Source organism: Octopus sinensis, linkage group LG26 (genome assembly GCF_006345805.1).
Source record: "Octopus sinensis linkage group LG26, ASM634580v1, whole genome shotgun sequence".
NCBI lineage: Eukaryota > Metazoa > Mollusca > Cephalopoda > Octopoda > Octopodidae > Octopus > Octopus sinensis.
The window spans coordinates 21,010,473-21,031,311 of record NC_043022.1 but is presented as its reverse complement, the minus strand read 5'-3'; the positions used below and the strand labels follow the sequence as shown (position 1 = coordinate 21,031,311).

The 20,839-nt window shown below is 39.8% G+C and overlaps 1 protein-coding gene across 1 annotated transcript in view; it reads right to left on the bottom strand.

Moving 5' to 3' along the window:
• Window positions 1-20,839, bottom strand: part of LOC115224767 (tRNA pseudouridine(38/39) synthase-like) — a 43,909-nt gene that overhangs the window by 1,607 nt on the left and 21,463 nt on the right. The window contains exons 4-15 of the mRNA XM_029795675.1: window positions 15,417-15,557; window positions 14,793-14,853; window positions 11,631-11,715; window positions 11,403-11,508; window positions 11,225-11,285; window positions 9,890-10,023; window positions 8,677-8,794; window positions 6,082-6,145; window positions 4,119-4,184; window positions 3,145-3,202; window positions 1,788-1,843; window positions 440-556 (exon numbers count right to left, since the gene is read on the bottom strand). Of these exons, the coding sequence (XP_029651535.1) occupies window positions 440-556; window positions 1,788-1,843; window positions 3,145-3,202; window positions 4,119-4,184; window positions 6,082-6,145; window positions 8,677-8,794; window positions 9,890-10,023; window positions 11,225-11,285; window positions 11,403-11,508; window positions 11,631-11,715; window positions 14,793-14,853; window positions 15,417-15,557 (1,067 nt within the window). The remainder of the gene's footprint in view (window positions 1-439; window positions 557-1,787; window positions 1,844-3,144; window positions 3,203-4,118; window positions 4,185-6,081; window positions 6,146-8,676; window positions 8,795-9,889; window positions 10,024-11,224; window positions 11,286-11,402; window positions 11,509-11,630; window positions 11,716-14,792; window positions 14,854-15,416; window positions 15,558-20,839) is intronic.

The window sequence follows — 20,839 nt, the reverse complement described above, 5'->3', positions numbered from 1 at the left end:
TACCAGCACAGGTGTGTTAATGTAGCACCAGCATGGGTGTATTAACACAGCACAGGCACAGGTGTGTTAATACAGCACCAGCAGCACAAGTACAGGTGTGTTAACACAACACCAGCATGGGTGTGTTAACGAAGCGCGGACACTGCAGCACAAGTACAGATATGTTAATGCAGCATGGGCATAGGTGTGTTAACGCAGCAACCGGTACAGGTGTGTTAACGCAGCAACCGGTACAGGTGTGTTAACGCAGCAACCGGTACAGGTGTGTTAATGTAACACCAACATAGGTGCTTCTTAAGTGGCACCAGCACCTGAAAGGACAAGTCTGCATGTGGGGAAGACAGCGATTTCACTTAGCTTCATGTGTCTTAATCAAGTACAGCAAACAGCCAGAGTACAGCAGGCTACATGTTTTCAATTTAAAATTAGTGAAACTTACCACATGTTTGTCTTTGCAACAGAGATTTGTAATGTCTTGGTTTACAGCCAGGTGTTAACCATTCACTTTGGGCAAGTATTGGCTCACTCAGCTCACACCATGGAGCTATATCAGTATCTAAGACAAGAATAAAAAACAAAAACAATAAGCAAAGGAATAACCATGTCAAAATAGAGAAACAGAGAATTTAATATGAAAGCAATTAATCTTGTGATACATAAAGGCACTTTTCCAAGCTAAGTTATATAAGTTGCAGGGATGGCTGCATGGTTAAAAAGCAAGCTTTGAAATCATGTGGTCTCAGGGTCAGTCCCACGGTGTGCCACTTTAATTCAAATTAGTGCACCTCATCTTGAAAAGTGGCAAGATTGTTGGCGGTTGACATCTGGGATAATTTTAGTAACAAATCAAGCAAGCAAGATGCATTAAGAATTTCAATTTTAGTGTTTATCCATAATGTTATTGCTTTTACACCTGTTAATGAAATTTACCTGCCCATAAAAGTCAAATTTAATCACAAAGATCAGCTAAAATTACATAACTATAAACCACTGGTATATAAGCACCCACTGACAAAATTTCAAATCTGTATGTAAAAAATTAACAAAGTTACAAGCAAATGTTGAACCTGAATAATTCAAAATAATGTGAACAAATGAGCATTACCTTTGACAGATTAATCTGAACACCAAAGGGTTAAGGCATGGCTGTGCCGCGGTAAGAAGCTTGCTTCCCAACCACATGGTTCTAGATTCAGTCCCACTGCATGGCACTTTGGGAAAGTGTCTCCTATTATAGTGTTGGGCCAACCAAAGCCTTGTGAGTGGATTTGGTAGATGGAAACTGAAAGAAGCCCATTGTGCGTGTGCGTGTATTTATGTGTGTGTCTTTGTGTCTGTTTATCCTCCCTCCATCGCTTGATAACTGATGTTGGTGTGTTTACATCCCTATAATTTAGCAGTTTGGCAAAAGAGACCAATAGAAGAAGTTAAAGAATAAGTTCTGGGGTATATTTCTTTGACTAAAAGGTAGTGCTCCAGCATGGCTGCAGTCAAATGACTGAAGCAAGTAAGAGAAAGTAAAAGAATAATTCTTTCTAATTTTGAGGCAATATGTTTGAGAATATTGCATCAAACCCGGCCCTCAGCTGTACTAATTTTATCAACCTTGAAAGGAATGATAGGTGAAGTTGAACTCAGTGGAATTTAAAACTAGAATGTAAAGATCTGGAAGAAATACTACTAAGCATTTTGTCTGACATACTAACAACTCTGCCTGCTCACTGCAGTTAGATATAGTGGAAGCAAAATTTCAAGTTTATGTCTAGATTCAATAATTTAATACATACCGGTTTCAACTTTATGGCTGTTGAGTCCTTCAAGCATTTGTTTAACCATAGCTGCTCTACAAAGGAAAGAATGAAAAACAATTAAATAAAACACAAACTACAAGTATACCTTCATCAAAAGGTTAAATTTAACCAAAATTTCCGTTGTAATATTCTATCTGAATTAGACTCAACCCTTTATCATTTAAACCAGCTATATCCGGTCCAAATATTCTATTTGTATTATGTTCAAATCAGCCAGATTTGGTCTCTGACACCAATCCTTCAATGTCATTCTAAAAATATAGAACCACATCATCAAATCTTTAAAGGTATGAGATAAGATATGATTAATTTTTAAACAAAGTGAATAGGCGTAGGAGTGGCTATGTGGTAAGTAGATTGCTCACGAACCACACGGTTCCGAGTTCAGTCCCACTTCGTAGCACCTTGGGCAAGTGTCTTCTACTATAGCCTCAGATCGACCAAAGCCTTGTGAGTGGATTTTGGTAGACGGAAACTGAAAGAAGCCCGTCGTATATATGTATATATGTAAGTGTGTGTCTGTGTTTGTCCCCCAACATCGATTGACAACCAATGCTGGTGTGCTTACGTTCCCGTAACTTGAGAGAAACACAGAGCATCTCAACAGAGATATGGTAACAAATGTCTTGTTTTCATAAGTTTTGAATTAAAATCTTCCACCAAACCTTAGTCAAAATTTATGTTCCTAGCACTAGTTGAATGATAACTAAGTTATTTTACTAAATTCTTTGTTATATTTAAAATTAATTGAAAGAAACACAGAGCATCTCAACAGAAATATGGTAACAAATGTCTTGTTTTCATAAGTTTTGAATTAAAATCTTCCACCAAACCTTAGTCACAATTTATGTTCCTAGCACTAGTTGAATGATAACTAAGTTATTTTACTAAATTCTTTGTTATATTTAAAATTAATTGAAAGAAACACAGAGTATCTCAACAGAAATATGGTAACAAATGTCTTGTTTTCATAAGTTTTGAATTAAAATCTTCCACCAAACCTTAGTCAAAATTTATGTTCCTAGCACTAGTTGAATGATAACTAAGTTATTTTACTAAATTCTTTGTTATATTTAAAATTAATTGAAAGAAACACAGAGTATCTCAACAGAGATATGGTAACAAATATCTTGTTTTCATAAGTTTTGAATTAAAATCTTCCACCAAACCTTAGTCACAATTTATGTTCCTAACACTAGCTTAATGACAACTAAGTTATTTTACTAAATTCTTTGTTATATTTAAAAGTAATTGAAAGAAACACAAAGCATCTCAAAATAAATACAGTAACAAAAGGGTTAATGAGAGTATTAAAATTGATAAAGAAACTTACTTGATTGCATGTTGGGCCCATACCTTCTGGAAATGTCGGATATTTTCTTCATGACAATCTACAAATGAATTGAAGATCAAGTTTTCAAATATGACATCAATGAAGGCAGTTACAACAAAATTACAAACATATACAACAGCATAAACATGTCTATGTTAGAAAAAAGTTCACTTTGTCACCATGTCCTTCTGAGATTGAATCTACTGCACAGCACCTTGGGCAAGTGTCTCCTACTATATAACCGAATACAAGGTTGCTGCGGTTTGGCAGATAGAAGCTTTACAGAAGCCTATTATATATATATATATATATATACACACACACAAACAGTGATATATATATATATATATATATATATATATCAGCATCATCGTTTAGCATCCGTTTTCCATACTGGCATGGGCTGGATGGTTTGACTGAGGTCTGATGAGCCATTGGCTGCATCAGGCTCCAATCTGATCTGGCAATGTTTCTACAGCTGGATGCCCTTCCTAATGCCAATGACTCTGAGTGTGTAGTGAGTGCTTTTTACGTGTCCCCAGCATGGGAGCCAGTCAGCGGTACTGGCCTCGGCCACATTCGGATAGTGCTTTTTACATGCCCCCAGCACGGGAGCCAGTCGGCCTCGGCCACGTTCGGATAGTGCTTTTTACGTGCCACCGGCAAGAGAGCCAGACGTTTACAAACCAATATGATTTGATCACTGTTAAATAAACTAAATTATCTGTGCAGGCTGGTTGCTGAACCCTCATCTGTCATCATCTGTCTATCATGTGTGTGTGTGTGTGTGTGTGTGTGTGTGCATGCATGTGTCTCAACTGGTATTATAAAAGTAATACCAGATTAAAATAAGCACTGTGGTTGATATGATCAACTAAAACATAAAACACTCAAATGCAGTGCTCCAGTATGGCTGCAGTCCAATGGACTAAACTCAGTTAAAAAGAAAAAAAGTGGGAGGAAATGTAACTGACCAGCTTCAATGACCCAGTCCAGATCTTCTTCTGAGAAATGGCAATCAAACAGCACCAAAGGAAGTTCTGAAAATGATAAAGAGATAAAATGAAATGCACAATAGCACTACAGAATAACAGTTGGGTTGTTAATGGTCTCAAAGCATTTATTTATACAGATTTAAATATTCCAACTGAACATCAAAAGTTTTTACACGTGTGGATTGAACTCTAACCGGTATATATCATCATCATCATATCCTAAAACCACGATACCCTAAAACTAAGGTACCACATAAAAAGCAGTGGTGATGGTGCCATGTAAAATGGAATGGTGATGGTCCTACATAAAATTCACTGGTGCAGGTGCCACATAAAAAGCGATGGTGATGGTGCCACATAAAAAGCGATGGTGGTGGTGCCACATAAAAAGCGATGGTGATGGTGCCACACAAAAAGCGATGGTGATGGTGCCACATAAAAAGCGATGGTGATGGTGCCACATAAAAAGCGATGGTGATGGTGCCACATAAAAAGCGATGGTGATGGTGCCACATAAAAAGCGATGGTGGTGGTGCCACATAAAAAGCGATGGTGGTGGTGCCACATAAAAAGCGATGGTGGTGGTGCCACATAAAAAGCGATGGTGATGGTGCCACATAAAAAGCGATGGTGATGGTGCCACATAAAAAGCGATGGTGATGGTGCCACACAAAAAGCAATGTTGATGGTGGCATGTAAAATGCTGCCAGTATGTTCTGTAAAGTGGTTGGCATTAGGAAGGGCATCCAACTGTAGAAACCAAACCAAGACACACTATGGAACCTGGTGCGGCTCTTGTCAGATTGTCCAGCTCATGACAGCATGGAAAATGGATGGACATATGATGATGATGATTTATCAAATGTTTCTTTTATTTCAATATTGCTTATATTTTTCTTTATTGAATACATGTCTATATTTCCATGAAACAAAATATTACTTATTCCGGGCATAAAATAATGAGTCACGCACTAGTGGTGATGCTGATGATGATGATGGTTATTGGATTGTTGTGTTGGAATTGAATGAGAGATGTCAAATGGAATGTTAGGACCACAAACGCAGATCATGACATTTACAGGAGAGAGCTTGATTAACAAATGAGACATGTGTGGAGTGATCCAAACAACCACAGTACAATGTATTGTGGGGTGAGGGAGGAGAGAGGGAGGGAGGGAGGACAGAAAGGAGGAGAGAGAGAGGATGGAGAGTGTAGGAAGAGAGAGAAATGGAAGGTGAGAAAGGAGGAGGGAGAGAAAAGGAGAGAAGGGAGAGAGAGGAAGGAAGATAAAGAGGGAGAGAGAGGGACGAAGAGAGGTGAGAGAGAAAGAAAGGGAGGGAGGGAGGCCAGAAAGGAGGAGAGAGAGAGGATGGAGAGTGTAGGAAGAGAGAGAAATGGAAGGTGAGAAAGGAGGAGGGAGAGAAAAGGAGAGAAGAGAGAGAGTGGAAGGAAGAGAAAGAGGGAGAGAGAGAGGAAGGAAGAGAAAGAGGGAGAGAGAGAGGAAGGAAGAGAGGTGAGAGAGAGGAAGGATGAGAGAGAAAGAAAGGGAGGGAGGGAGGACAGAAAGGAGGAGAGAGAGAGGTGAGAGAAGGGGAAGAAGAGAAAGGGAGGGAGAGAGGAAGGAAGAGAGAGAGGGAGGGAGGAAGAGAGTAAGAGAGAGAAAGGATGAGAGAGAAAGAAAGGGAGGGAGGGAGGACAGAAAGGAGGAGAGAGGTGAGAGAAGGGGAAGGAGAGAAAGGGAGGGAGAGAGGAAGGAAGAGAGAGAGAGAAGGAAGAAGAGAGAGAGAAGGAAGAAGATAGAGAGAGAAGGAAGAAGAGAGAGAGAAGGAAGAAGAGAGAGAGAGAAGGAAGAAGAGAGAGAGAAGGAAGAAGAGAAGACAACTGAATGGAAAGGGTAATTATCAATAATGTTAAATCAATTAATAAGCTGTTCGAGCTTACCAGAAGCCATGTTGTATTGGGGTCTCCGTGGTGTTTTTTCAATGTTTAGCAGTTCCTCTATGATCTTCAAAGAAACAAAGGTTAATCAATTAATCAATTAATTATCATTAATAATTATATTACATTGTCTATATTTAGAGTAGAAAATTACAGAAAAAAAAAAATTTAAACATACTATAGGCGGTGCTCCAGCATGGCCGCAGTCAAATGATTGAAACAAGTAAAAAAAAAAAAAAAAAATACATAGGTGCAGATGTGGCTGTGTGGTAAAGAACTTGCTTCCGGGCCACATGGCTTCTACTATAGCCTCAGACCGACCAAAGCCTTGTGAGTGGATTTGGTAGACGGAAACTGAAAGAAGCCCGTCGTATATATGTATGTGTGTGTGTGTGTCTGTGCTTGTCCCCCTAGCATCGCTTGACAACCGATGCTGGTGTGTTTACATCCCTGTAACATTAGTGGTTCGGCAAAAGAGACCGATAGAATAAGTACTAGGCTTACAAAGAATAATTCCTGGGGTCGATTTGCTCAACTAAAGGCGGTGCTCCAGCATGGCCACAGTCAAATGACTGAAACAAGTAAAGGAGTAAAAGAGAATGCATAGGTGTACATGTGGCTGTGTGGTAAAGAGGTTGTTTACCAACCACATGCTTCCAGGTTCAGTACCACTGCGTGGCACCTTGGGTAAGTGTCTTCTTCTACAGCTTTGGGCTGACCAAAGCCTTGTGAGTGGATTTGGTAGACGGAAACTGAAAGAAGCCTGGAGTGTATATGTGTATTCTTTCTTTTATTTGTTTCAATCATTTGACTGCAGCCATGCTGGAGCACCACCTTTAATTGAGCAAATCGATCCCAAGACTTATTCATTGTAAGCCTAGTACTTATTGTATCGGTCTCTTTTGCCAAACCGCTAAGTTACGGTGATGTAAACATACCAGCATTGGTTATCAAGCAATGGGTGGGGGGACAAACACAGACACACACACACACACACATATATATATATATATATACAACAGGCTTCCTTCAGTTTCAATCTACCAAATCCACTCACAAGCCTGTGGTCAGCCTGAGGCTATAGTAGAAGACACTTGCCTAAGGTGCCATGCAGTGGGACTGAGCCCAGAACCATGTGGTTGGGAAGCAAGCTTCTTACCACACAGCCACACTGTATATATAAAGTAAGGTAAGGTAACCTTATGAAGTCATACTGACTCATAAGGGCCAGTTTCCCTATTTCATAGTGTATAAACTCCCCACCTGGACGGGATGCCATGAAATGAAGTGGTTTGCAAAAGAACACAACACGTCACCCAGTCCAAGAATCGAATTGTCAATTACTTGAAAAAAAGGGATTAAAAAAAATCAAAGACCCTTTCTGAGTCGTATAGACTCATGGGCTGGTTTCCTGGTTTCTGTTGTGTATATGCTCTCCCTCTGGGCAGGATGTCGGTGAGTACAAAGAAAAACATAGACAGTAGGTTAGGAGGGAAGGAAAGGGTAAGTAATTGTTGGCCTCACGGAGTGGTTGTCTCACGGAGTGGTTGGCCTCAGAGTGGTTGTCTCATGGAGTGGTTGGCGTTAGGAAGGTCATCCAGCTGTAGAAACATTGCCAGATCAGACTGGGCCTGGTTCAGCCTTCTGGCTTCCCAGACCCCAGTTGAACCATCCAACCCATTCTAGCATGGAAAGCGGATGCTAAACGATGATGATGATGATGAGAGAGATAATAGGGCTGGTCACTCAGTTTCTCTGTTGTATATTTCCCCCCCTGGATGGGATGCCAGTCCATCGCAGGATTATTCATATTTGCCAGCTGAGTGGAATGGAGTATTGTGAAATAAAGTGTTTTGCTCAAGAACACAACACATAGCCTGGTCCAGGAAATGAAACCACAATCCAATGATCATGAAGCCAACACCCTAACCACTAAGCCACATGCTTCTATTGGTTTGTCCAGAAAGTTCATGCCAATTTTTAAAGGAAAGAAAAAGGTCAATAAATACTTGCCATTACATTTTTAATCAATCAAATATGAACCATTTTGTTGCACAATGCGTCTCCATCTTTCCTTTAACTTGAAAATACCCTCTTCCCATAATTGGGGTAGTTTTATGGCAAAGAATTCATCAAGCTATCTTTTTATGTAATCTAAGGAATTGAAATCTTTACCATTAAGACTATTCTGCAGAGAGCTGAATAAGTGGAAACCCAAAGGAGCAATATCTGGTGAATATGGAGGGTGGGGTAACACATCCCAGCCAAGCTGCAGCAATTTTTGTCTGATTCCCAAAGCATCAAGTGCCGAAAATGAACTTTCTTATCTTCCATTTTAAAGGGTTACAAAATTAACACAGGTTATAGGAACATAAACTTTCTTCCACATAAAGATAGCTTAAACTGTGCTCTAAATGGAGGTGTACTCAAATCCTATTTTATGGACTCAATCATGTTCTAAAATAAGTCGAAAGGTAAGCTACTATAAATCGGCACGAACTTTCCGGACAACCCAATATTTTTATTTTCCAGAATTTCAATATGAGTCATTTCATCAAACTAAATGGATAATTAAGAATTCATGAATAAATTGATTACCTCTGGAGATTCTTTGCCTTCTCCAATGAGAAATAATACAGCAATGATACAACGTATCTGGTGCCAAAGGAAAGCTTGTCCAACAATACACAACTCGCAAATTTCATAGCCATTTGGTCTACAAGGAAAATAAAACAACTGTTGTAGTAGATAAAACTATTGAAAAGGTTGCAAGACGCAACGAAAATTTTAGGAAAATAAATAAGAAAAAAAAAAGTGGAAATTTTACCGGTGTGTGTGTTATATTGTAAGGCACAAAAAGAAAATGACTCTCCCCAGACACAACAGAATATATATGTGTGTATGTATATATATATATATAAAGTTAATCCAAACAAGAAAACACAAAAAAAAACAACAATGTGAGGACGTGGAACAAATATAGTATTATTGGACGCTCAGGAATGAAGGAGGGTTTAACGTTTCGAGCAGAGCTCTTCGTCGGAAACATAGGAGAAGGAAAGATCCAGAGAAGGGAAGACAGAGGAAAAAAAATCGCCAACGGTACACACGAGGTCACACTTTGAAAGCTCACATTTTGAATATATATATATATTCTTCCTTGGACAGGACACTGGTCTGTTGCAGGATTACTCATTTTTTACCAGCTGAGTGGACCAAAGCAACATGAAATTAAAGCGCTTTGCTCAAGAAAATAATGCATTGCCCTGGTCCGGGAATCGAAACCAGAATCTTATGATTATGAATCCAACATCCTAACCACTAAGCCATGCGCTCCCACTTAAATTATAAGACTGGGATAGAAATAGGTGTCTTGCTATAAAGGAGATACTTGGTATCCCTGGTTGGAAAAGAAATTAGAGAAAAATAGAGATAAAGTAAGTGTGGAAGACAGGCAATGTTAAGAAACTGTTTTAATTAGTTAACATCTCTTATAACAGGATGAGTACGTGACATCCTGTTAATTATTTAGTAATCAGATTATGTTGTGTGATGTAATTATTCAGTTGTTTTGAATTAATTAAGCGATATCTCATAGCCTTAATGATGTTGATGATGTGATTGTCTATTTTTAGAATGATATTGTAGGATAGGTGTGAGAGGTCCAATCTGGCCAATTTGAACATGAATCAGGTAGAAGATCTGAGCCGGACATGGCCGGTCAAACGGCCATATCTGGCTCAAATGAAGTGTTAAATGGGGGAAAATAAAGGGAGCGTCTCAAGAACCAAGCGAAAATGAAGTCACTTACCCTTGTTCTACAACCATAATGTCAACAGAAAGAATTTTCCTTTTACAGCTCACAACCCCATTGGCTACATCCAATTTACAGAAGTTTCGGAAATCATGCTCTCCAACTAACTTTTGACTCGCTTCAGCCATCAACTGTTAAACAGAAACAAGAAAGCCTTTCAAATATTTACCACATTCTACACAATGATTTTATCTCAACAAGCAGACCCGGTCGTTCTCAACCATTTTTGTGCCTATGGACCCCTTTAATTCCTATTTCCCTCTTCTCGACTCCCATAGCCATTCAATGTTTAAAAAAAGGTCCCATTACATTTTTATAGTTAGACTAGCTATTTTGATCCATGCTTCACTCGGGGTTTTGGTGGTGGTGTTATCTCCTTTTCCCTTTCTTCTTTTGTTCATCTTCTTTGCCTGGTTCTTTTTATTGCCCTCTTCTTTTTCCTTTTCTTATTTTTAAAATTTTTTCTTTGTCTTTATCTTCTTCCACTCTTTCTTTTCTCCTTTTTCCATATTCCTCACAATGGCAACCAAACAGTAGCCCCGAGTGTCTTGAACCCTCCACACACCATTGCCCACCCCACTTTATTCCCCAGTGTAAATTTTGGCGCCAATCCGACCCCATCTACCACCCCTTAAACTGTTCCCATCCCAAAATGAGACAAATAACCAAGAAATCAAACAACTTTTTCGCATTTCAGCTTTATAGATATTGATATTACTAGGAATTGTATGAAAAAAATTTTTGAAATATGTTTTGTATTGTGGAATAATACAGCAATGATACAACGTATCTGGTGCCAGAGAAAAGCTTGTCCAACAATATACAACTTGTAAATTCCATATTGTAGAAAGACAACCAATTTATCATCACATGTAAATTTTAACAGCAAAATCTTATGTGGATCTCTAAGGGCCATGTGGACCCCAGTTGAAAACCATTGATGTAGACCTTACATGCCTTTATAAAATGACTCTGTCTCAATATATGCCAAATTATCATTCATAATCTAACACACAATATTCCCATCTCATATTTACTTTGTCAACCAAGGCAAGTTGATAAACCAACACAGACTTTGTTGTGATAATATAGTGAATGCAGCTGACCAAATGGTTAACAAGTTCACTCCCCCATTATGAGACCCAGGGTTTCAAATAATTCAAGAGTTTATATCAGTCTTATATTCACACAAGGGGGATTCCCCTGTCATAATAAGACAGATAGGGGTCCCACAATTTCTTGCTGATCAACCTGTGCAGTTCATTTGTTTATAGTGATCAAATTTGATACTTAGGGATTAGATAATCTATGAAATAACACATGATTACATACCTGAACATCCAGGTTTCCAACAGGGAAAAAATATTTATAATTTCTCCTTTTGCAATTAAACCTAAAACAAACAAAAAAATAAATAAAAGTGTAAAAACCAAGTAACAAAATTGTTGGATATAAATTTGGATGTAAGGGAAAAATAAAAAAGAAGATAAATAAGCCAGGGTGTCATTACCTTGCACTAAAGGAAGGATCTACTGGAGCCCAAGCTAATACCCTAATTTCTGGAGGAAGGACTTTGTTGAGAATATGAACATACTTAATTTCAGTCATGTTGTCACCTGAAGATGCAAAATAGAATTTAAAAAAATTTTGTATAAAAAAAAAAAATTTTAAGAATGGGGAAAAACATAAATTTAGTGAAAAGGTACTTTTAAAATTAGATTCTGAATTTTGTTCATACCTGGCCTTTCATGAGCAGTTCCATTCTGACGAACTTTTACACCTGGCCCTTCTAACAATGATGTTCGAAGATCCAAGGAAATAACCTGAAAGTATTTTAAGAAAGAAAAATCAATATATAAAAAAAAAAGCATTATTTGTACTGTATATGGTGAGATCTGAAATGATAAATTACATATTTAGTCCTAATTCATCCTGGCAGGTTGAAACAAATATGTTGGTCACTGTTGAGTATGTCACAGGAGAACAACTTTATCTTTTTACAATGATAATGTGTTCACAACACTCAGCTCATACTCTTTTACTCTTTTACTTGGAGCACCGCCTTTAGTCGAGCAAATCGACCCCGGGACTTATTCTTTGTAAGCCCAGTACTTAATCTATCGGTCTCTTTTTGCCGAACCGCTAAGTAACGGGGACATAAACACACCAGCATCGGTTGTCAAGCAATGCTAGGGGGACAAACACAGATACACAAACACACACATACATACATATATATATATATATATATATATATACATGATGGGCTTCTTTCAGTGTCCGTCTACCAAATCCACTCACAAGGCATTGGTCGGCCTGAGGCTATAGTAGAAGACACTTGCCCAAGATGCCACACAGTGGGACTGAACCCAGAACCATGTGGTTGATTAGCAAGCTACTTACCACACAGCCACTCCTGTGCCTATGGGTGCAAGAGATTCTGGGACACTGGTGTTTTGACATGTTGGCTTTGTTTATAATTTCAGTGAACCAACAGTTTGCTGATCAATGCAGATATTGCCACCAAATAAGAAAATTATTATTTGCATTGTCTACAGAGAAATCTGAAACAATGATCTGCATATTTGCTTTCAATAAGTTCAGAGAGATTCTAACACAAATATGCTAGTGAATAACCATTTTTATCAAATTTGATGACTGGCATCCGTGCTAGTGGAGCGCTAAGAGCACCATCCGAGCGTGATCGTTGCCAGAGCGGTTAACTGGCTTCCGTGCTGGTGGCACGTAAAAAGCACCATTCGAGCGTGATCATTACCAGCGTTGCCTTACTGGCACTTGTGCTGGTGACACGTGAAAAAACATTCGAGCGAGGTCGTAGCCAGTGCCGCTGGACTGGCTCCTGTGCAGGTGGCACGCAAAAAACACCATTTGAGCATGGCCATTGCCAGTACCACCTGACTGGCCCTCGTACCAGTGGCACATAAAAGAACCCAATACTCTCTGAGTGGTTGGCGTTAGGAAGGGCATCCAGCTGTAGAAACTAGCAGATCAAGATTGGGAGCCTGGTGCAGCCATCTGGTTCGCCAGTCCTCAGTCAAATCGTCCAACCCATGCTAGCATGGAAAGCAGACATTAAATGATGATGATGATGATGATAAGCAATTACAGACAGAATAACTGCTTATAATTATATTAATTTTATCAGAATAATATCAATATTTATCAATTATTGACACAATCATAGAACATTGATATTGAGCTGTTGAGTTTGCAAGAAATTTGTCAAAGCTATATTTTACCAATGTTAGATATTGGCAAAATATACGGATATAAGTGGATGCATGACCTAGGAGTCAGGGTTTTGCATGCCACAATCTCACAATCGAGGGTTCAATCCCGGGCTGTAAAGTGCAGTGTGTTCTTGAGCAAGACACTTCGTTTCACATTGCTCTGCAATCACTTCCTCATGTGACATGTTGTGCACCTTGCACCTTTACAAGCAATGTCGATCTGATGGAGGGAGTGAACTCCTGCACAAAACAAATATCGGACCACTATAAACAAATGAATCGTCTGTGCAGGTTGTTCAGGAAGAAATTGTAGAACTGTCTTTCTCAGTCTTTGAGAGACTACGATTTAGATATAAATTTCAAAATACTTTGTTAATTACATAAAATATTTCTTTAATAGAAAGAAATCTACATAGAACTATGGTTTCTGTCTATTTATGGCCCAGTTATTAGAACAGGAATTTGAACTCAGAATGTAGCGGCAGATGAAATACCTATTTCTTTACTACCCACAAGGGGCTAAACACAGAGGGAACAAACAAGGACTGACAAATGGATTAAGTCGATTACATCGACTCCAGTGCATGACTGGTACTTATTTAATCGACCCTGAAAGGATGAAAGGCAAAGTCAACCTCGGCAGAATTTGAACTCAGAACATAGTGGCAGACGAAATACTGCTAAGCATGTTGCCTGGCATGCTAACGTTTCTGCCAGTTCACCGCCTAATAATACTTATTTCTTTACTACCCACAAGGGGCTAAACATAGAGAGGACAAACGAGGACAGGCAAACGGATTATATCGACCCCAGTGCGTAACTGGTACTTATTTAATCGACCCTGAAAGGATGAAAGGCAAAATCGACCTCGGCAGAATTTGAACTCAGAACGTAGTGGCAGACGAAAAACTGCTAAGCATGTCGCCTGGTGTGCTAACGATTCTGCCAGCTCGCTGCCTTAATCTAATAATTAAGCATGCTGATAATTCTGCTGGCTTGCCTTCTAAGATATTAGTTTCAAATTCTAGCAGGTCAACAATAAGAGGGTAAGTTAATTATATCAACTAAGTGTTCAACTGGTACTTATCTTATTGACCTTGAAAGGATAAAAAGCAAAGTCGGCCTCGGCAGAATTTGAACACAGAACATGAAAACTGATGAAATACCACTAAGCATTTTGTCTAGCGTGCTGACAGTTCAGCCACTTAATTCAATTTTTTTCAATTCAATTCAATTTTTATTGGCTCAAAAAGCAAAAGCAAGGCCATGTAGGGGGACAGGGAGGGTGGTCATACAAAGAGTTCAGGCCATTTCTGGTCAAGAGAGACTTTGAACTGAGTGGTCGTCGGCATCTTCACCATCTCGTCCGGCAGCTTATTTCTCGGATCCGCAACCCGGACGGAGAAAGGCCCTCTCCTTTGATTGAGATGAAATCGTCGCAGATAGAGCTTTTCAGAGTGACCCCGCAGCCCACGCTCTGGAGCACTGAGTGAAGAACAGCTCTTTCGAGAGGTTACACTTTCCGCTTATGATGTTGTGAGCGAGAATGAGATCACCACGGCGAGAACAAAACTAAGAAGAGAACTAATCTTTGAACTTGAACTTATGTAAGAGGAAAGTAAAATTAGAGACTTCAAGTTGTTACAAACCTGACAAAAAGCACTGACACCTTTGTCAGTTCTTCCACAACGATGATAGTTGGAATTCTCCCTGGAAACAAAGGAAAAGACTTGTTAAATAACAGCAAATGTTAAGACATGTCTCAAGAAATTCTGATATTTAACCCATAGCTGACCCAAATAATATCCCTGCTTTATGGTCTAACTGGCCGGATCTGGCCTCTCGCACCTACTCTACAATGACATCCTAAAAATAAACAATCACAACACTGAAATCTCAAAGTCATGAGATAATTCATGATTAATTCAAAACGATGTGATTACATTCAGCTAAGTACACAAGGTGGTAAGCTGTGGGATTGAACCTGAAAACCATGTGGTTGAGAAAAACCCTTCTTAACTACACACCCACACCAGCACCTAATAACAAAAGCTTTGGTCAGCCTGGGGCTATAATAGTAAAAGACATTTGCCCAAGTGGGACTGAACCCATGACCATGTGGTTGGGAAGCAAGCTTCTTAACCACACAGCCGCAACAGCACTTAATTGACATTATTCGCCAATATGGTGCATCTGAAATTTTCCACATTAATAAATCACCCAAGAAAATTACCAGCTTTTTTTTTTTTATAAATTCTATTCCAGACACTTACCGTGAATCAACTAGTTTTGTTTTAATCAATGCTTCAAATAATGCTGCCTCAATAGTTTTTTCATTGTCTTCTTGAACAGCAAAGCCATGGTAGTCCCAACCAAGATAGGCTACTTTCAAAGCAATGTGTCTTGTATTGTATCTGAAAATGAAAATGAAAAAAAAAAAATAAAATGTATAATAGCAATTAACCCCTTACCCGGCAGAAACGAATATATGCATTTTGACCTAAATCGTTTTTTTCTATCTCTGGCGAGTTAACTCGTCAAAAGATAGACTCGCCAAAATCGACAATTAAAAAATAAAACAATTAAAAAATATGTCTGAAAAAATACATTTATTTTCAAAATAATTGTTGGGTAAGGAGTTAAGGATATTTAAATAACATCAGTGCTAAATAATATGATTTCAAATTTTGGTACACGGCCAGGAAGTTGGAGGATAATCGATTATATCAACCCTAATGCTCACTCAACTAATACTTGTTTTATCAACTCTGAAAGGATGAAAAGTAAAACCAGCCTTGGTGTAATTTGAACACTGAACGTAAAGGCAGATGAAATGCCACTAAGCATTTAGCCTTAGTATGCAACTGGTACTTAATTTATTGACCCTGAAAGGATGAAAGGCAAAGTCAACCTCAGCAGAATTTGAACTCAGAACATAAAGACAGACAAAGTACGGCTAAGCATTTCGCCCGGCGTATTAACAATTCTGCCAGCTCACCACCTTAATAACAATTAAAATATTATATATGGATAATAAAGGGCAAACTGTCACAGTATCGGTCACTCTCTGATAGGTTTATGGTCAAGCCTGGGGCAGTGGAGCCCTCCAGCATTCTCAGCCACTAACCAATCAAGTGAATAATAGCTATTAAAATATTCTTTTCTACTCTAGGCCCGAAATTTGGCAGGAAGATGAGTTGCTGCTATGTCTAGCAGTCGAGCACCCATCACTGATGAAACAAAGAAAGGTTGAAATCACATGATCTGGTGGACTCGGTAGTGGAAATGGCAAGGATTTATCTCCCCATTAGCAATATAAAGACAAGACTGCATTTTGCACCAAAAGCCAGTATGAGAGTTTCTCTCGTGGTATCTACCACAGTATAGTCTGTTCTGACAAAACATCCATGTTTAAGTGGGGATAAATATTACTTCTCAGTATTAATACTGCTTGAGTGACTGTGTGGTAAGTAGCTTGCTTACCAACCACATGGTTCCAGGTTCAGTCCCACAGCATGGCAAGTGTCTTCTACTATAGTCTCAGGCCGACCAAAGCCTTGTGAGTGGATTTGGTAGACGGAAATTGAAAGAAGCCTGTCATATATATGTGTATATATAAATATATATATATATATATGTATGCATGTGTGTATATGTTTGTGTGTCAGTGTATGTCCCCCCCAACATCGCTTGCCAACCGATGGTGGTATGTTTGCGTCCCCGTAACTTAGCGGTTCAGCAAAAGTGACTGATAGCATAAGTACTATGCTTACAAAGAATAAGTCCTGGGGTCGATTTGCTCGACTAAAGGCGGTGCTCCAGCATGGCCACAGTCAAATGACTGAAACAAGTAAAAAGAGAGTTCTGTTGCTAATGAATATGGTTAAACTTTGTTTTTAGTCAATGACACTTTCTAGAGAAAACTGCACTGGAGTGGCTGTGTGGTAAGTAGCTTGCTTATCAACCACATGGTTCCGGGTTCAGTCCCACTACGTGGCACCTTGGGCAAGTGTCTTCTACTATAGCCTCAGGCTGACCAAAGCCTTGTGAGTGGATTTGGTAGACGGAAACTGAAAGAAGCCCGTCGTATATATGTATATATATGTGTGTGTGCGTGTATGTTTGTGTGTCTCTGTTTGTCCCCCCAACATCGCTTGCCAACCGATGGTAGTGTGTTTGCGTCCCCGTAACTTAGCAGTTCGGCAAAAGAGACCGATAGAATAATTACTGGGTTTACAAAGAATAAGTCCTGGGGTCGATTTGCTCGACTCAAGGCGGTGCTCCAGCATGGCCACAGTCAAATGACTGAAACAAGTAAAAAGAGAGTTCTGTTGCTAATGAATATGGTTACACTTTGTTTTTAGTCAATGACACTTTCTAGAGAAAACTGCACTGGAGTGGCTGTGTGGTAAGTAGCTTGCTTATCAACCACATGGTTCCGGGTTCAGTCCCACTATGTGGCACCTTGGGCAAGTGTCTTCTACTATAGCCTACTATGTGCGTGTCTGTGTTTGTCCCCCTAGCATTGCATGACAACCGATGCTGGTGTGTTGACATCCCCGTCACTTAGCAGTTCGGCAAAAGAGACCGATAGAATAATTACTGGGCTTACAAAGAATAAGTCCTGGGGTCGATTTGCTCGACTAAAGGCAGTGCTCCAGCATGGCCACAGTCAAATGACTGAAACAAGTAAAAAGAGAGTTCTGTTGCTAATGAATATGGTTACACTTTGTTTTTAGTCAATGACACTTTCTAGAGAAAACTGCACTGGAGTGGCTGTGTGTGGTAAGTAGCTTGCTTATCAACCACATGGTTCCGGGTTCAGTCCCACTATGTGGCACCTTGGGCAAGTGTTCTTCTACTATAGCCTACTATGTGCGTGTCTGGTTTTGTCCCCCTAGCATTGCATGACAACCGATGCTGGTGTGTTGACATCCCCGTCACTTAGCAGTTCGGCAAAAGAGACCGATAGAATAATTACTGGGCTTACAAAGAATAAGTCCTGGGGTCGATTTGCTCGACTAAAGGCAGTGCTCCAGCATGGCCACAGTCAAATGACTGAAACAAGTAAAAAGAGAGTTCTGTTGCTAATGAATATGGTTACACTTTGTTTTTAGTCAATGACACTTTCTAGAGAAAACTGCACTGGAGTGGCTGTGTGGTAAGTAGCTTGCTTATCAACCACATGGTTCCGGGTTCAGTCCCACTATGTGGCACCTTGGGCAAGTGTCTTCTACTATAGCCTACTATGTGCGTGTCTGTGTTGTCCCCCTAGCATTGCATGACAACCGATGCTGGTGTGTTGACATCCCCGTCACTTAGCAGTTCGGCAAAAGAGACCGATAGAATAATTACTGGGCTTACAAAGAATAAGTCCTGGGGTCGATTTGCTCGACTAAAGGCGGTGCTCCAGCATGGCCACAGTCAAATGACTGAAACAAGTAAAAAGAGAGTTCTGTTGCTAATGAATATGGTTACACTTTGTTTTTAGTCAATGACACTTTCTAGAGAAAACTGCACTGGAGTGGCTGTGTGGTAAGTAGCTTGCTTATCAACCACATGGTTCCGGGTTCAGTCCCACTATGTGGCACCTTGGGCAAGTGTCTTCTACTATAGCCTACTATGTGCGTGTCTGTGTTTGTCCTCCTAGCATTGCATGACAACCGATGCTGGTGTGTTGACATCCCCGTCACTTAGCAGTTCGGCAAAAGAGACCGATAGAATAATTACTGGGTTTACAAAGAATAAGTCCTGGGGTCGATTTGCTCGACTAAAGGCGGTGCTCCAGCATGGCCACAGTCAAATGACTGAAACAAGTAAAAAGAGAGTTCTGTTGCTAATGAATATGGTTACACTTTGTTTTTAGTCAATGACACTTTCTAGAGAAAACTGCACAACCTTTGATCTATTATAAATTATTTGACTATCATTACATTCTATGTTTTATTATGATAACATTAAGGAGGCAAGGCTGTACAACCCTATTTTACAACAACGGTCTATGGCAAGTACACACAACAGTACAACTAAACTAGCTTTATAAATCAATAGTCATTTAACATGTTAACCACCACGGCCGGCCGGCTACTGGAACTTACCAGCGACGCCACACGTACACTGTCAAGTGTGGAAACAGCTGTGAAAAAAAGGAGGTGAGTGTGTGTGTTCGATATTTTTACGATATTTCATAATTAAACTTTACTATTTAGCACTCATAGGTGGCAAGCAGGTAGAATCGTTAGCAGGCCGGGCGAAATGCTTAGCGGTATTTCGTCTGCTGTTACGTTTGGAGTTCAAATTCCGCTGAAGAGAAACAATTTTTAATCCCCTTATTATAGCGAAGTATTGTCAGATTCTAGTTTGGATTCTCAAAGTGACTGAAACAAGTAAAAGGAGAGTTCTGTTGCTAATGAATATGGTTACACTTTGTTTTTATGTTTAAAGTGAAGTGTCTTGCTTAAGAACACAATGCACCTACCAGCCCAGGAACCAAAACTATGGCCTTACAAGCTTTCACTATCATAAGGGAGGTCGAAAAATGTTTCTCTGTTATTTCGCAATGAACTATTTTTGTAATCATAATGATCCTAAACAGATTATTTAAGTGTTGTTATAGTTATTTATTTTAACAGTGGAGGCACGTGGCTTAGTGGTTAGGTTGTTGAACTCATGATCGTAAAGTTGTGTCCTTGAGCAAAACACTTCATTTCACGTTGCTCCAGTCCACTCAGCTGGCAAAAATGAGTCATCCTGCGACGGACCGGCGTCCCGTCTAGGTGGGGAATTTCTACGCCACTGAAACTGGGAATCCGGCCCTTATGAGCCTGGCATGGCTCGAGAAAGAACATTCATATTCATTTAACTAGCTAAATGTTCTTAATGTGAAAATCACAAATATATTTAGCTAGTTAAATAAATATGAATGTTCTTTCTCGAGCCATGCCAGGCTCATAAGGGCCGGATTCCCAGTTTCAGTGGCGTAGAAATTCCCCACCTAGACGGGACGCCGGTCCGTCGCAGGACGACTCATTTTTGCCAGCTGAGTGGACTGGAGCAACGTGAAATGAAGTGTTTTGCTCAAGGACACAACGCGTCGCCCGGTCCAGGAATCGAAACCACAACCATACGATCATGAGTTCAACAACCTAACCACTAAGCCACGTGCCTCCACTGTTAAAATAAATAACTATAACAACACTTAAATAATCTGTTTAGGATCATTATGATTACAAAAATAGTTCATTGTGAAATAACAGAGAAACATTTTTCGACCTCCCTTATGATAGTGAAAGCTTGTAAGGCCATAGTTTTGGTTCCTGGGCTGGTAGGTGCATTGTGTTCTTAAGCAAGACACTTCACTTTATATGCACCAGTCCACTCAGCTATAAATGAGTTGGGAAGTTAACCCTGAAATGATCTGGCATCTAGTTCAAGGGGGAATGTTGTTATCTCAGTCCCTTATCTGTCATGGGAACCAGGTGTAGCTCCAGCTTTATGAGCCCTAGGGCCCATGATGGACCTAAGTATGATAGTTAATTCAAAAGGGTTTTTTTTTTACCACCCGATCGTGGCCGTTGCCAGCCTCGCCTGGCCCCCGTAAAAAGCATCATCCGACCGCGGCCGTTTGCCAGCCCCGTCTGGCACCTGTGCCGGTGGCACGTAAAAAGCACCCACTACACTCACGGAGTGGTTGGCG